At 38.5% G+C, this 17,743-nt stretch overlaps 1 protein-coding gene and 1 pseudogene across 3 annotated transcripts in view; both read left to right on the top strand.

Moving 5' to 3' along the window:
• The window catches only part of Pccb (propionyl-CoA carboxylase subunit beta), a 76,289-nt gene that overhangs the window by 12,780 nt on the left and 45,766 nt on the right, over positions 1-17,743 (top strand). For all 3 annotated transcript variants that reach the window (XM_010625513.3, XM_010625512.2, XM_033759470.1), the window contains one exon: positions 4,544-4,654. In XM_010625513.3, the coding sequence (XP_010623815.1) occupies positions 4,544-4,654 (111 nt within the window). The remainder of the gene's footprint in view (positions 1-4,543; positions 4,655-17,743) is intronic.
• LOC104863183 lies at positions 8,546-9,353 on the top strand (annotated as a pseudogene).

The raw sequence follows: 17,743 nt of genomic DNA on the forward strand, positions 1-17,743 counted from the left end.
TGTATTTGAGCTCCCAGGGATAACCCTAGAAAGCATTAGTTCCATGGGCAGCTTGGTCTGAACAGTTCAGGCCTGGAAGATCTACTTTGGCTCCCAGCCTGCAAATCATTTTGTGTTAGAAACAAAGGAAAGAAAGAATGGCCCCATGAGAAGAGGCAATAAACCACCACATTTTAGAGCTTGACTGGGTTTTAGTCTGACACATCTTGTTGAGTACAGGATAGGGGATTTGGGTTTTTTGTTTTGTTTTATTTTCAAGGGATTTGCTTTAGTGGCTTTAAGATCTGCATTGCTTACTACTCTTGCTTCTGCTGCTTGTCCTATTGATTCCTCCACTTCTCTCTGTTTTGTTATTTTTTTGGTAACTTTATTTTGATACTATTTCTAGCATTACTGAAAAATTGCCACAATAGTTCAAGAACTCTGCCTTTACCCATATGCACCATTTGTTTACATTTTTCCCCATTGGCTGTATCATTTTCTTTTCATGCAATATATTTGCATGTTATGTAGTTCTAAAGCATCAAGAATATGTTAGAGGGCTGGGGATTTAGCTCGGTGGTTTCACCACCTGCCTCGCAAGCTCAAGGTCCCGAGTTCGATCCTGGTATTAAAAAAAAAAAAAGAGTATGTCAGAGATATTATGCCTTTTTCACTGTGGAGTCCCTTACTAGGTGTTTCTGAAGACAAGGACATTCTCTTACGTAACCAGAATATAGTAAGTCCTCAATTTAGGAACATTTGAGTTGCAAGCTTTTACAGATACCAGTGGACCTCATGTTACTTGTAGATGTGCACAAATCGTGGAAGTAGCTCACATGTCTGCTGGACACTGTCACAGCTGTGCTGCTGTGTGCTTACTGTACAGTGCAATAGTGTACATTACTACAGTGCCCAATCAGAGCCCAGGATTCTAGAAGCAACAGGAAAAGCAGTGATGATGTAGTGGAGACTGCTAGGAAGTGCAGAGCAACATACATTGTATATTTGTGTCAAAGGTATATAAAACTCACTTTGTCGGACTTATGAAAAACCTGACTTATGAAGGTTCTCCCAGAGTGGAATGTGTTTGTAATTTGTACTTACTGTACAGTAATGCTTTTTTTTTTCTTAAGTGTGATGTAATCATGTGGGTACAGTAATATGCTGTAGCATTATATTAATTGATTTTTGAATGATAAAGCCTTTTCTTGTGATAATTCCCATTTGATCATGGTATATAATTGATTTACAAGTGTGGGTTCCAGTTGCTAGTACTGTATTTATGGGAAGTATTGGTCTGTGGTTATCTTGTGCTATTTTCTTTTGGTTTTTGGTATTATACTAATTCTTACCTCATTGAATGAGTTAGAAGCATTGACTCTGAGGTAGGTTCATTGTGTACTGGTTCCCAGTTTGGTAAGACAAAACAGACATACAAGTTTATAAAGCAGACTTAAGATGCAGGAGGACAACAGAAGCCCAGGATTAATTGAGAACCAGTCCCTTAAGCCACACGAACGCTGCTTGGGTCAGATGGAGACTTGGCTATGAACCACAGCTGAGGGACTCTTCATAGTGGACCATGCTGGGCTTTATGCTCTGGGCTAACATGATGAAGGGACACCCTGTTCCTAAAGGGAACTAGAACAGAGCCTCGGCATTCTAAGCAGCTCCTTTTCCACTCAGGTTGCTCCACTCCCAGCACGCAGTACATTCTGGAGAACTATATGTGAGAAAGGGGAGAGTTGTGTTAGCATGAGACTACACAGAGAACTATCCTGCTGCCTCTTCTGCTGTTTGGAAGAGCTTATAAAAAAATACTGTTTTTCTTCTGTATGTGCTAGGGATTGAACCCAGGGACTTGCATGTACTTTACCATTGAGCTACATTCCTAGCTCTTAATTCTTCCTTTAGTATTTAGAAAAATGTATTGTTTGACAGTTCTTTATTTTTTAAAACTCTGTTTAAAGGTTTATCAATTTTGATCTTTTCAATATCCAATATTTTTCTCTGTTCTTTATTTCTATTCTGATTTTTATTTCCTCCTTCCTGCTTGGAGATTAGTTCTAGTTTTTCTATTTTCTTAAGGTTAGATTAGCTTAATGATTTGAGTTTTTTTAATATATGCACTTACAGCTAGCTATAAATTACCCTCTTACGAGTGCTTTCTCTGCATCCTATAAGCTTTAGTATACTGTATTTTCATTTTTATTTATTTGAAAGTATTTTTGAACTTGTAACTTGGTGTTTTACCTTTTGGCTATTTAAATTTTTTTTTTTTTTTTTTTTTTTTTGGTACCAGAGATCTAACTTGGGACCTTGCACTTGTGAGGCAGGCGGCAGAACCACTGAGCTAAATCCCTGGCCCTAGAAATGTTTTAATTTCTATATATTTGTGAATTTTCCAGTTTTCCTTTTGTTACTTAGTGATAGTTTGATTCTCTTGTGATTGGAAAGGATACTCTGATTCTAATAATTTTAAGACTTGTGGCTAATTTATGGTCTGTCTTGGAGAATGTACCCCTGTACTTGAGAAGGATGTGTCTTGTGTTGATGGAGAGTTGGATGATGTAATCTCTAAAGCTTGTCACGTATATTAGCTCTTAGTGCTGTTTATGTGCACTGTTTTCCTATTAATCTTTTGTCTGGTTATTCTATTATTCAGAGTGTTAGATCTCCAGCTGTAATTCAACATCTATTTTGTCCTTCAGTTCTGTCAGCTTTTCTTCATATGTTTTGGGGCTCTGGTTGCTTCAAGAATTTAGGGGCTCTGTTTTATATATGGATTTTTTTCAGACAAATTAATAACTCAAACTAGTTAAAGTAAAACCAGATCAGCCTCAATAGTATGCAAACATTGTGTACATCCTTCCTCCCTTATGATGTTGTTGTCTTAGATTACCTCTTCATACATGCTGCACTCATTAACAGATTTATAATTCTTAGGTATTTGTCTTTCAAACCATATAGCAACAGTAGAGATGTTACAAACTGAAGTATGGTGGTGGTATTATTATTATTATTGTTGTTGTTGTTACTTTTGGTACTGGGGATTGAACTCAGGCCCTTGCCACTTGCAAGGCAGGCACCAGAACCACTGAGCTAAATCCTCAGCCTGGTGGTGGTATTTTTTAATTCAGGAAGTTATATTTACTAATGTTCCTTATTTTTTTCTCATGGCTTCATATTACTGTCTAGTGGTCTTTTATTTCAGACTAAAAAATGCTCCTTGTGTTTCTTGCATAACGAGTCAACTACAGATGAACTTCTTCAGCTTTTATTTATCAGGAAATGTCTTATTTTTCCTTCATTTTTAAAGATTAGTTTTCCTGAATATAGAATTCTTATTTATTCATCTGTTTATTTATTTTATTGGTACATGTTTGCAGTATATAATGAACTCATTCCTTGTAAGGAGTTGGTACATGTATGTAACACATGTTTTAATTCTTCATCCCCTTCCCTTCTCCCTTCTCAATTTTTTGGTTGTTTTTGCAAAAGATGTATTCCTCTATTTTCTGTTATCTTTTATTTTGCTTTTTATTTATATTTTGGGTTTTTCATACAAGGGAAACCGGGCAATGTTTAAGCTTGTGTGTCTGATTTATTTTACTTAACATTTTGGTCTCAAGGTGCGTCCATTTTCTGGTAAATGACTCAAGTATATTTTTTATGACAGAGTAGTGTTCCATTGTGTATTAATGTCACATTTTCTTTTTTTTTTTCCTCATTGAGTTTATTGCTACATTTTAGGGATACAGTACAGTTACATTCATCGTTGGGATCTTGTACCTTTACATGACAGGTCTTGGTTCTTATTTTTTCGCCTTGTCCCTGCCCTCCCTTCACCCCTTCTCCCCTTCCCCCTTTACTCCTCCTCCTCTTCCCCTTTACAAACACTTCATTTCCATTTGTTCATTTTCTCATATTTTTTTCTTTTCCCTTATTAGCTTTTCCCTCCCCTTCCCCCTTTCCCTACACCTTTAGCCCCTTTCTTCCTATTTCACATTGTCCACTATATCATTAGAATCTTATGTACTATTATAGTTTGTTCACACCAGAGAAACTATTCGGTATTTACACATGTGAATGTCACATTTTCTTTATCCATTCATCTATTGATGAACATACAGGTTGCTTCCAAGATTTAGCTTTTAAATGAACCATGCTTCTATAAATATGAGTATGCATATATCACTGTCATATGATGTCTTCAACTCTTTCAGGAAGATACTTAGAAGAATAGCTTAGTCAAATGTAACTTCTAGTTTCAGTTTTTTGAGGAATCTCTGTGTGGATTTCCATAATGGTTGTACTAGCTTACATTTCCACCAACGACGTAGAAGGGTTTTGTTTTCCTTGCAGCCTCACCAGCCTTTGCTATTATTAGATTTCTTGACGATAGCCATTTTTTCTGGAGTAAGGTGGATGCTGAGTGTTGTTTTACTTTGCGCTTCTCTGATGGCCAGAGATGTTGAACATTTTTTCACTCATTTTTTTGACCATTCATACTTCTTTCAAGAAGTGCCTGTTCATTTCAGTTGCTCTTCTCTTTCTGCAGAGGAACGTCATGGCATCCGGAGTCATCCCTCAGATTTCTCTGATCATGGGCCCGTGCGCTGGTGGGGCCGTCTATTCTCCAGCCCTGACAGACTTCACGTTCATGGTGAAGGTAAGAAAGAAGGGCCTGTTTCTGGTGTCCTTTGAGTGTCCTCAAGCTCCTTATCTGCAACATAAATAATTCCTGACCTAGATCTAGGTTGCTGTCTGCATTCTGATTGGTGTTCAGTGGAGTGATGATAAGTTCTTAGTACAGAGAAGGTTTTGGCACAGAATCTGTAGTTCACAGGGTACAGGGGCAGAAGGTGCTTATGTGCTTCATTGGTGAGTGATTTTACTTGTTGACCTGAATTACAAATGGTTTTCAAGTAATCAAAAGATCCTGTCCTCTGCACAGACACATGACTATGTATTGACTCCTATTCAGAAGGTTTCTCATGAGAGTTTTTCTATCATCTGTGAAGTTGTTTCTGATGTCACATGTTTGTTTCTTCAACTACTTGCCATTTTATTACTTATTTTTTATAATGGTAATGGATAAATCTGGCCTCTAACTTCATTTGGGAATTGCATGACTTTAAATGAATGACATTTTAAATGGTTTATAAAATCAGCCTTCTTGAATTTACATTTGAGTAATTACCCATACTCGGTATTTTTAAAAAATAAGCTTTTATCTCTTAAAATAGTAACAAAAATGAGCATTAAATATCAAGACAGAAAGATTGGGGGAAAAAGTGACGATAGTCATTCACTGTGAGAGAACAATTGAATTGAAGAACAACTGTAGTTGGGAAACACTTTCTTCTCAAGGTACTTGGGCAATAGCAGTTCAGAAATTTCAAAAGTGCTTGCACTCTGACCCAACTATTTTTTTCCTAGTGACAGACTGAAAATATCATAAATGTTTAACCACAGGGGTGGCATTCAGAAATTACGATGACCAAGTTGCTTACTTCCTGGATGAGGCAGAATTCCCTGAACTTTGCCCGTTAAATCTGTCTGTCTGTCTATCTGACTATATCTAGCTAGTGCTGCAGTTTTCTCCTCTTTGCTGCTGTTATGAACAGAGGTGTGAGACCAATTCCTCTGGCTGAAGCCATCCTTTGCCCTTCCCCTGCATACATGTGTGTCATTGAACACAGCTCTGCACAACTCCTCCACAACCCTGTGCTGTCCCTTTTCTCTGTTCTTTTACTAATCTGTTTTTCCTTCAGTACTGGATCCTTCATCAGAATTTAATTTGTTTAGGTCTTCATGGTCAAAAACCTTCTCCTAGTTTGCAAACTCTTGTAGCTCTTGAGCTAATTCTCTCTTCTCATCCTTTCCTTAACGTGTTAGTTTAGTGCTGTCTCCCAGTCCTCTAAACCTGTTCTTCTAAGATCATCAGTGACTTCTGTGTCACTGTAAATGCTGTTTGGTGCCTGTTTTCCTTAGGGTTTTCATAGGATTCTATTCCCATGGCTCCTGCGATCTCTGTCTGGCACCTGGCATTTCCTGTCATATCTCTGGTCGTACCTTCTTGTTTTCCATTTGTATTTTATACTATCCCACTCAGATTCTAGATGCTGGAATTCATTCCAGACAGCTGTGCCATCTCATTGTTTTTTTTTTTTTTTTTTTTTTTAAATCTTAGGCAATGCTATCCTTTATTTCACAAAACTTTAGTTACTGACGGTTAGAGTTTGTGTCTAGATGTTTCCTCAAAGCCTCATGCCATCCTGTGTGGGGCTTTGTCAGAGGTGGCTGAATCTGTAGTGTTTGACTGATTCATGGTGTAATGCTAAGATTAAGGGTTCTGGGATTAAGGGTGGGTGATTACTGAATGATTGGTTTGGTACCACCCTAATCCTGGTGATCTGGGTACAAGGAACAGAAGGAAGCTTGTCTTGTCCCTTGTTGCTATGCTACCTTCTATCTGACATGAACTGTTTCTCCTCTGCAATGCCTATCTGCTGTACCACCTTGCCTTGGAGCCAGCCGATTATGGACTGAAACATCTGTAAACTGTGAGCTAAATAAACCTTTCCTCCCTTAACTTCTAGGTATTAGGTATTTTGTCTCAGCAACAAGAGAGAAGTAACTAAGACAGTAGCTATATTTCTGGCCAGGTGTCATGGCTTATATGTGCTATCCCAGGTACAGAGGAGGCTGAAGCAGGAGGATTATGAGTTTGAAACTAGCCAGGACAATGCAGTGACACTTTTTTCCCCAAAAAACCTGTGTTTTTAACTCTGCACCAATTGTTAAGGGTTAACTATTTTACACATTAAATATTCTTTTAATAAAAGAGTGATGAAAATACTAACAGCATTTTAAAAAAAAAGGACTATGCAGGGTAATTATAAAGTTTATGGGTAAGAAACATGTACGAATAAATATTCTATGAAAGAAGTGTAAGGGGGACTGTTCTATCAGGTGCCAAAATATAAATCTATAATAACTAAAACTTTCAACTTTTTCTTTCTTTCTTTTTTTTTTTGAGATAGGGTCTTACTATGTAGCTCAGGCAGGCCTCAAACTCATGGCGATCCTCCAGCCTCAGCCTCCCAAGTATTGGGATTTTAGGGGTGTGCCACAACACCTGGATAAAACTTTTAATTTTGTAAATAAGTCCATAGGACAAAACAGAATTGAGAAATAGAAATAGATCTAAATGTATTGGACATATACAAGTTTATAATGTATAAAATTTTGTTCTATTCAGAATCATTGATAGTATTAGTGTTTTGTGTTACAGGCACCTGTGAGCCAGGTTTGGTAGCTCATGCCTGTAATCCCAGCATTCTGGGAGGCTGAAGCAGGAAGGAGGATTGCAAGTTTGAGCCTGGCCTTAGTGAATTAGCTAAGAGCCTATTTCAAAGTGAAAAAGAGCTACATCTCTAGCCCTCTTTTGTAGGGATCAATCCCTGATATCAATATTAAAAAAAAAAAGGAGCCAATGATTCTTGCATAGCTAAATCCAATTGACATTCCTGAGCATTTGTTCTAGCTGTTCGCTTCCTCTTTTAGGGCACGTTAGGCATAGTCCAGGCTTTCCTCTTGGATCTGTTATTCCTTTGGTGACCTTATTTGGTCTAATGACTTTAAATATTGATATGTAGCCTGACACAATTCTCAAATCTATCTCTCCAGAATTATGCACTCACCTACCTGTCAACTTGTCCATTTGGCCTTTAATGAGTATCAATCAAGAGGTTTTGATATCCACCACACCCCTCCCAGTCTGTTCTTGTCTAGCCTTCTCCATTCCGAGTGTAAGCCCAGCCTTCCAGTGGCTCAGGTCAAATATTTTGCCACTGTTTTGACTAATCCTCTCTGACATATCAGTCAAAAAGAGAATCTTGTTAGCTTTGTTTTAGGGCATAGCCCCAAATACGGTCAGACTGGTTCTTAGTGCTACTTCTTACTTTAGCTGCTAGCATTATGATTCAAGCATGTAATTTCTTATCTGAATTATTGACTGATCTTCCTGCTTCTGTCCTTGCCTCTTCTCTCACTTGAAGATTTTAAAATCATTTTAATTTTTAATGTAGCATATACTCAGAAAAATACAAAGACGTGTACAGTTTAGTAATTATAACTAAATGCACATCTATATAAGTAGTGCTCTGGTGACAGAACAGCTTTCCAAGAGCCCTTGGCTCATGTCCCTTATCTTTTTTTTTTTCTTTTTTCCTTTTGATACTGGGATTTGAACCCAGAGCCACATATATGTTAAGCATTCTACCATTGAGTTATACTCATAATCATTTTCCTTATCATTTCTGCCTCTCTCCTGTATATAATTACTTATTTTTTAACTTTTATGGTAATTTAAAAAATTTGCTTTGCCTTATAATTAAAAATTTCAAGTATGCCTTACAAAATGATATGAGTTAGTTTCATCAGTTTTGAAGATCAAAATACATTCTTTTGTGTATGGCTTTGGCTTATGGTTTTTAAGATTTATCTAGGTTCTTTGTGAATGTAGCTCATTCATTTTAATAGTTGTGTATTAGGGTCATGGTGGGGCTGTCTTCCGCAGGAGGCCTGGCTCCACCAGTGCACCCTTCACTGGGCTGCATGGTGCCACAGCTGCTGGGCCCCTTGGTGCTGGCACTGGGCGGCTCTGTGGCTGTGCTTGGCTTGATGTACTTCATCCTCTGGACCATCTTCATCCGTCCAATGGGAGTGCTGCTGGGACCTCAGGGAGGCCTGGTGGGATGCGGAGGCTGTGCCTCCCTCAGTAGGACAAGTGGGAGCCGGAGGATGAGGAAGAGGAGGAACCGGCTCTGGAGCAGCTGGAACAGCTTGAGGTGCTGGTGCTGGTGCTGGTGCTGGTGCTGGGGCTGGATGGCTCTGGGAAGAGCATGTTCCTGCACGTGCTATTGGGGAAGACACCACTGGAAGGCCATGTCCCCACCTGGGGTTCAACTCCGTGCGGCTGCCCGACAAAGACTTTGAGGTAGACCTTCTGGAAATTGGTGGCAGCCAGAACCTGTGCTTCTACTGGAAGGAGTTTGTGAATGAGGTGGATGTACGAGTGTTCATGGTGGACTCAGCTGACTGGCTGAGGCTTCCCTGGTCCCAACAAACTGTGCATCCTGCTAGACAAGGACCCTGACCTCCCTGTCATTGTGGTGGCCAACACGCAGGACCTGAGGGAGGCCATGAGTGTGGTGGAGCTGCAGCAGGAGCTGGGCCTGCAGGCCATTGACAGCCAGTGGGAGGTTTTCCTCTTGGTATCCGTCATCACACCTGCAGGTTTTGGCTTTGAAGAACATGGCACTGAGCAAATTGGAAAACTACTCTTGGAGCTTCTGTCCTAGGCTGAGGCTGCCTACTCTCTGCCTAGCCCTGGTGACCACAGTTCCACTGCCTTCTGCTTCATCACCAGCCTGGGCTCAGGGCAGGAGCCATGTGGCAGCACTTTCTTTTGCCCTCCTTACCTTCTCAAGAGCAAGGCTGAGAATCATATAGAACCCTTCCTAGTGGGGTGGCTGTGAGGCTGAAGCAGGGAGGTGGAGAGACAGAGGGAATGGGAGAAGGTAGAGTAGCTCCTTCCAGGTTAGAGTGTAGATCCAGCTTTCCTTTCTCTTAACCTGCACAGTGACATGCTCAGTGGGCTGAGTCGTCCCCTCCCTGAAGGTCTCAGTGGTTGAAGAACCAATACAGCCCCTAGTGGCTTCAGGTCTACTCTTGATGACTTCATGCCCTTTTCAGGTGAGCATGTTCTTAGTGGTATGAAGTGAGCTCTTGCTCCCAGTCCTGCGTTGTTCTCCAGCCCCTGCTCTGCCCAACTGGCTTGTGGCCTTGTTCAGTCTCTGCCTCTCTGGCCCCAGGGCCATCATTTTTAAAGGGAGGTAGTTTCCATGTTTTTTTCTAACTACCAGCTATGGAGATGCACAGTGCTAGGGTGAACCCAGAGACCTCAGCAAGGAACTTGCCAAACACTTCTCAGCTTTTAAGGCCTAGCCTGCCCACATCTCTTGAATATAGAATAAATGTAGTTCATCCACCAAAAGAATGGGTGAAGTTTGGGTTTTCCCCCTGATCTATCTGGAGGCAGACTGCTACTCTTGTACTTTTTTTTTCTTTTTATTGAGTTTATTGGTACAATCTACGTATACAATACAATTACATTCATCATTGGGATTCTGTACCTTTACATAATAGGTCTTGATTCTCATTTTTCCCCTTGTCTCCGCCCTCCCTCCACCCCTCCTCCCCTCCACATTTACAAACACTTTATTTCCATTTTTTCAGTTTCTCATATTTTTTTCCTCTCCCTTATTACCTTTCCCCCACCCTTCCCACTTTCCCTACACCTTTAGCCCTTTACTTCCTATTTTACATTATTAATTATCTCATTAGGATCTTGTGTACTATTATAGTTTTTCACACCAGAGAAACTATTCGGTATTTCAGTTAAAGAAATCTCTGTATGAACATTAAAAATAGGGAATCCTAAAATAAAACTAAAAAGGAAAGTAAAAGAGAAAAGGCACTGATGTAGGATTTAAATAATCCTAAATTCTGGAGATGAAAATGGTCCCTGAACATATTTAAATTGCTTCTCGCTCTTATAGTCTTATCTTATTCTTTTCTTCATTATTTAGAGAATACTTTATTAGTTTCTGTAATCAAACCCACGTAGATATGACCTTACATATTTAGTACGATGTGTTACCCCTGTACACATGGAAAAAAAATAAAAATAAATTAACATTTCTAGACCAATATGGTTGTCCATTTCTGTACAATGCCAAGTCAACACAGTAAATTGGGATGACTTTTTCCAAAGTTGGCAGCACCGTTAAAGTTTCCCAAAATTCAATTTATATATGTGTGTGTGTGTGTGTGTGTGTGTGTGTGTGTATATATATATATATATATATTTATATAAAAAGACTAATAATAGTATGTTATGCATCGATAGCAGCAACAGCTTTTCTAGGTTCTGCAGTCATCTGAACAAAATTATAGACATTCAGCACATTCCATTTAAAAAAACAAAAACAAAAACAACAACAACAACAAAAAACAAAGAAAAGAATAATATCCAGAAAACAGCAGAGTTCTTTGTGGTACCTGGCACCATTTTTTCTATTAGCCTCTTAATCATCATCTGGAAAGAGAACATTCTAGAGTAATATCATTAAATGTAGCTCTGATAAAGCACGGTCCCTACTATGTATCATAAAGCAGGTACTAGATATTTTACATTCATAGAGTTATGATACAGTACATTCTATATCAATAATACTAGATTCAGTTTTGGTTTGAAATTTACTTTGTCTGAAAATAAGATTGCTACCCCTGTTTTTTTCTGGGCTCCTGTCACATGGAGAATTGTTTTCTATCTTTTCAGTTTCAGTCTATGGGCTTCTTTTTGCACTAGGTGTGTTTCTTGTATACAACATATTGTTGGATTTTGCTTCTTATTCCATTTTGCCAGTCTATTTCTCTTGATTCGTGAGTTGAGGCCATTGACATTGCTGGTTATAACTGATATGTACTGACTTGTTATTGACATGTTATTGGCCTTTTGTTGACTCTCTTTACTTTTTCACCTGTCCTTTTAATTTCTTGCCTTGCCTATTTGATTTGCTATGTTGGGCCTCATGGCATTGTTGCCTTCATTGTCTTTTTCTAGGATCTTGTTTATAATTCCTTGTAGTGCTGGTTTGGCATGTAGTTTCTCAGGTGTTCTTTGTCGTGGAAGTGTCTTATTTCCCTATTTTGAAAGAGAGTTTTTCAGGATACATCAGTCAAGGTTGGAGGTTGTTCTCTTTTAGTACTTGCAATATCTCATTCCAGGCTCTCCTTGCCCCAAGGGTTTGTCTTGAAAAGTCTGCTTTGATTCTGATGGGCTTTCCTTTGTATGTTATTTGTTTCTTTTCTCTTACTGCTTGTAGTATTTTGTGCTTTTCTTGGGTTTCTGGGATCTTTATTATATGTCTAGGTGTAGATTTTTTTTGATTGTAGCTAGTTGGGGTCCTATATGCTTCAGTTATCTGAATGTCAAATTTTTCCCCTCTGGGAAGTTTTCTGTCATTAATTCTGCGAACAGCTTTTTAAAGTCATTTGTATTTTCTCCAGCTACTTCATGGATTCATATCAGTCTTATGTTATTCTTCTTTGCATCATCTAGGAGTTGTTGGATTGATTTCTCATGATTCCTTACTAAGAGATCTCTCTTTTCATGGTCACTGACTGCTATCTTATCTTCTATATCTGAGAGTCTATCTTCGCATTCTTTTATTGTGTGGCATACACTTTCTATGGAGTATTTAATCTCCTGGATGTCTGTTTGAATCTGTTTTATGGATTCCATTTCTTTCCTATGTTGGGCGTTTATTTTTTCAATTTCTTATGCTGGGCCTTCATAGCTTCTATCATGATCCTGAGCTCATCTATTTTTTTTGTCAGTTTCTGCTCTAGAGTCTCGAATCACGACTTCCCTTTTGCTCACTATCTCTATGGTTATCTGGGAAATTATTTGTTTTGAATTTTTGTAGAGCCTGATTGATCTGTTTTGTTACTTCCTGTGCTTTGAGTTGAGGGTGTCCTGCTGGTTCACTCTCAGCCTTTTCATCCTCATTTGCCCTACTATTTGCCATTGGTGAACTGGAAGTCTGTCCTTGTGTCTTGCTTAAGTGTTTTCTCATTGATATTTTTGTTGTCGGACTGTCCTTGGTTTAATCTCTGGATTATCACCCAAATCTTCCTGAAATAGTTGAGCCCAACTTCTGTGTCTCTAACGACCCACAGACATTCTCATCTTCATAACATCAGAGAAAACAACTCATCAAATAAACCACGATACTTTATCCCAACTAATACAATCAGCAACACATTAAGATCAAGCACAACTTGGACACTGACCACGTGTGGTAGTCACTAGTCTCTCACCCTTAAATCATTTGAATTAAATTGAAATCAAGAAGCAGTCCAGAACATGTCTTCAGTGAACAAAATTCCATTATAGTGTATTAACCATTTAATGGCTCAGACAGCGAGGACGCAAGACCCCTGATCTCAGTTAGCTGATGGCTGAACCCCATGATGCTGACTGACCTTGGGCTGCAAGGCCCAGATTGAGTTCCCCAACCTTCTGAATGGTTGAACTCCACACCGTACTACTACAGGTTTCCCACACCCTTTCTTTAAAGATGTTCAAAGTTGGGAACTCAGAGAAATACCCTTGATGACCACCTCTGCCTCTGTAGAGTGGGTCCAAAGACTGGCACAGTCAGGAGGTCTGAGAGTGCGGGGCTGGTGGTGTCTTATGGGGATTCAGGGGCGCCCGCGTGGCTACCTTCCTGGCACTGGAGCGATGGCGGCTGGGTTGGGAGCAGGCATCACTTTCCTCTTTAATAGTCCTCCTCCTTTCATATTCTTTTTTCCTCCTAGATCACACATATTAGGAAAAACATGACACTTGTCTCTCTGAGTCTAACTTATTTCACTTAACATGACGAGCTCCAGTTGCATCCCTTTTCCTACAGATGACATGATTTTGTTCTGTACAGCTGAATAATACTCCACTGTGGGGGATTTAGCTTAGGGATGCCACTGCCTGCCTCACAAATGCAAGGTCATGAGTTTGATACATGGTACAAAACGAAACCAAAAATACCCTCCATTGTGTGTGTGTGTGCGCGCACGCGCGTGTGTTTCTATATATATCCACATGTTCTTTATCCATTCATTCATCAGTGGGCACTTAAACTGATTCCAGTATTGGCTATTATAAATTGTGACTCAGTAAACATGGGTATGCATGTGTCCCTATAGTATGCTGACTTTGACTATATGCCAAGGAGTGGTGTAGCTGGATTACACAATACTTCTAATTTTAGTTTTCTGAGGAACCTTCTACTGATTTCATAGTGGCTGTATTAATTTACACTCCCACTCAGTGTGAAAGAGTTGCTTTTTTCTTGTGTCCTTGTCAGCATTTCTTCTTTTTGGCATTCCTGATAGACATTCTGACTTGGATGAGATAGAATTTCATTGTAGTTTCTAATTGCATTTCCCTCATGGCTAAAGAAGCTGAACATTTTTAATATAATTTTGTGGTCATTTGAGCAAGGCGTGGTGACATACACCTGAAATCCTAACCCTCTTGGGAGACTAAGGCAGGGGGATCACAAGTTTGAGTCCAGCCTAGTGACTTTAGAACTTGTCTCAAAAACTTTTTTTTTTTTTTGTACTGGGGATCAAACTTAGGACCTTGTGCTTGCAAGTCAGGTGCAGTGCTGCTGAGCTAAATCCCTAGCCCTCAAAATATAAAAAATGAAAAAAGGGTTGGATGTGTAGCTCAGTGTAGTGGCTCTGGATTCAGTGTCTGGTATTACATACATAAAAAAATTATTGCCCATTTTTGTTTCTTATTTGAGAATTTTCTGTTCATTTCATTTGCCTATTTTTTGGTTGGAATATCTTTATTCTGTTATTGGAATATCTGGACTTAAGTTTTTTTTATATCCATTAGAATTATAGCTGGTAAAGCTTTTCTCCCATTGTGTAGGCTCTCTTTTCTCTGTTGTTTCTTTCACTGTGCAGAGCTTTTTATTTTGATACAGTATCTTTTGTCAATGTTTGCTATATCTGGAGCTTTTGGAGTCCTATTCAGGAAGTCTTTGTATCTATGTCTTGAAGTGTTTCCCTTATGTTTTCTTCTAGCACTTTTCAAAAGTTCAGGTCCTATATTTAGGTCTTTGATCCATTGTCAGTTTATTTTTTACATTGTGACAGGAATTTTTATGGCTTGTGTCTACATGTCCCTCTAAAGCCTCATGTGGTCATAGGTGGGGCTTTTCAGGGGTGGCTGGATCTAGTGTGTGATGCTGGAATCAAGGGTGTGTGATTACCAAATTAGTTTGCTGATTGATTTGGCATAGTTCTGGTTGCGGATAATGGGAAGACCCACCCTAAGTATGGGTGGCACCAACCAAAGGGCAGGTAGCCTGAATGGATATAAAGGGACAGAAAGAAGATAGGCCTGCTACTGCTGCTGTTGCTTGCTGCTTGCTTGTTGCTGCTTTGCTGCCTTCTGTCTGCCATGAACTGTTTCTCTGCCCCTCTGCTATGCCACCCTGCCTGGGAGTCAGCCAATTATGAACTGAAATGTCTGCAAATTGTGAGCTACGATAATCCTTTCTTGCTTTACTTATGAGTGTTAGGTATTTTGTCTCAGCCATGAGAAAAGTAATGAAGACAGGTTTTAAGACAAGGATCCAGTTTCAGTCTTCAGTATATGAATAACCAGCTTTTCCTGCACCATTCATCAAAGAGGCTTTTTCCAACATAGATTTTTGACCGCTGTGCCAAGGATCAGATAGCTATGGTTGCATTGATTTGTGTGTATTGTTCTATTCCATTGATCTATGTCTATTTTTGTGCCAATACCATTGCTGTTTGTTACTATGGTTCTGTAGTAACATACTATGATATATTTTGAAATTTTGTAATTGTGATGCCTTTAGCATTGCTCTTTTTGCTCTTCCTTGGTTGGGTTTATTCCTAGATATTTTAATATGAAAATTTTGTGAATAGAATTGCTTTCATGATTTCTTAGCAAGTTTGGTAATAGAAAAATAGAATCAGTAGAAAAGCTATTGATTTTTGTGTACTTTTACTTTGCTGAATTTGTTTATCATATCAAAATTATTTGGTGAAGTCTTTAGGGTCTTCTAAGTTAGGATAATATCTGCAAATATGGATGGTTTGACTTCTCTCTATACACACACACACACACACACACACACACATCCCTTTGTTTTCTTTCTGTTGCTTAATTGCTCTGGTTAAAACTGTAAGAACTATATTGAATAGGAATGATGAGAATAGACATCCATGTCTTGTTCTTGATTTTAGAGAAAATGCTTTCAGTTTCTCCTTATTCAGTATGCTGTTAGCTATGGGTTTGTCCTATATAGCTTTGTTGTGTTGAGGTATGATCCTTGTACACCTTGTTTCTTCACGGTTTCTATCATGAGTGGATTTGAATTTTGTTACTGGCTGTTTTTGCTTCTATTGATGGTTATGTGATGTTTTTAAACCTTGATTTTATTTATGTGGTATATTATCTTTATTGATTTGTGTATGTTGAATCATCCTTGCATTCCTGGAATGAAATCAACGTGATTGTGATGTGTAATCTTTTCAGTGTGTTACTGAATTAGATTTGCAAGTATTTCATTAAGGATTTTTGCCTCTGTGTTCTCTATGTTCATCAAGAATACTGACTTATGCCTGGGATTTAGTTCAGCAGCATAGAGCATGTCTGGCAAGCACAAGGTCATGAGTTTGATCCCAGGTACCAAAAAAAAAAAAAAAAAGCTGACCTTTGTTTTTTTTCGTTATTGTATCCGTATCTCGTTCTGGTGTCAGGGTGATACTGGCCTTGTGGAATGTGTTTGATAGTGATCCTTCCCCTTTTATTTTATGTAATAGGTTGAAGAACATTGGAGTATATTCTTCACAGTTCTGGTAAAATTCAGCAGCGAATCTGTCTAGTTCTGATTTTTTTTCTTTGTGTGGAGATTTTTAAAAAAATTATTGCTTGTTACTAATCTGTTTTTAAATATCTCCTTGGATCAATTTTGGTATATCATATGTGTCTAGAAATTTATCCATTTCTTTAAGAGTCTCCAATTTATTAGAATATAGGTTTTCAAAAAGTCTCTGATGATCCTCTGGATTTCAGTGGGATTTGTTCTAATATCCCTCTTTTTGTCTCTATATTAATTTGGGTCTTTTTTATCTGTCTCGTTTGGCTAAGGTTTATCAATCTTGTTTATCTTCTTAAGGAAACAACTTTGATCCTTTGCATTGATTCTGCATATTGTTCCCCCCACCCTTAGTACCAGGGATCAAACTCAGGACCTTGGGCTTGTGAGGCCACTGAGTTTAAATCCCTGGCTCTCTTTGTATTATTTTATTTTGCCATTTATATTGTTCTTTTGGTTTCTTTCATTGGTCCTAGTTCTGACCTTTGTTACTTCTTTCCTTCTAGTGTTTGTGTTTGGTTTTGATTCTTGTTTTCCTAAGAGTTTGAGATGCATCTTTAGGTTATTTATTTTACATTTCTTTGGTTTTTTTTATGTAGGCACTTAAAGCTATAAACTTTTCTCCTAGAACTACCTTTTCTGTATCCAAGAGATTATAGTATGTTATGTTTCCATTTCATTTGATTTTAGAAATCTTTAAATTTCTGTCTTCCTTCAATAACCCACTGATAGTTCCAAAGTGAATTGTTCAATTTTTGTGTATTATTTCTTCAGGGTTTCTTGCTATTGATTTCTAGTTTCACTTTATTGTGATCTGATAAGACCCAAGCAATTATTTCAGCTTTTTTTGTATATAAGACTCCTATGGACTAAAATATGATCTGTTTTGGAGAAAATCCCATAAGCTGCTGAAAAGAATGTGTATTGTGCAATTATTGGATGACACGTTCTGTAGGTGTATGTTAAGCCCACTATATCTGTAGTGTGCTTCAACTGTTTTATTCATTCATTCATTCTGGATGACCTATTACTGGTGTGAGTGAAGTATTAAAGTAACTCACTCTTATGACATTGGGGCCTATATGTCCCTTTATGTTGAGTAGTATTTGTTTTGTGCAATTTGGCACACTGATATACATATGTGTGTGTGTGTGTGTGTGTGTGTGTGTGTGTATATGTATATATATGTATATATATTT

The sequence above is a fragment of the Fukomys damarensis genome, unplaced genomic scaffold, assembly GCF_012274545.1.
Source record: "Fukomys damarensis isolate Sample0158 unplaced genomic scaffold, DMR_v1.0_HiC HiC_scaffold_37, whole genome shotgun sequence".
Lineage (NCBI taxonomy): Eukaryota > Metazoa > Chordata > Mammalia > Rodentia > Bathyergidae > Fukomys > Fukomys damarensis.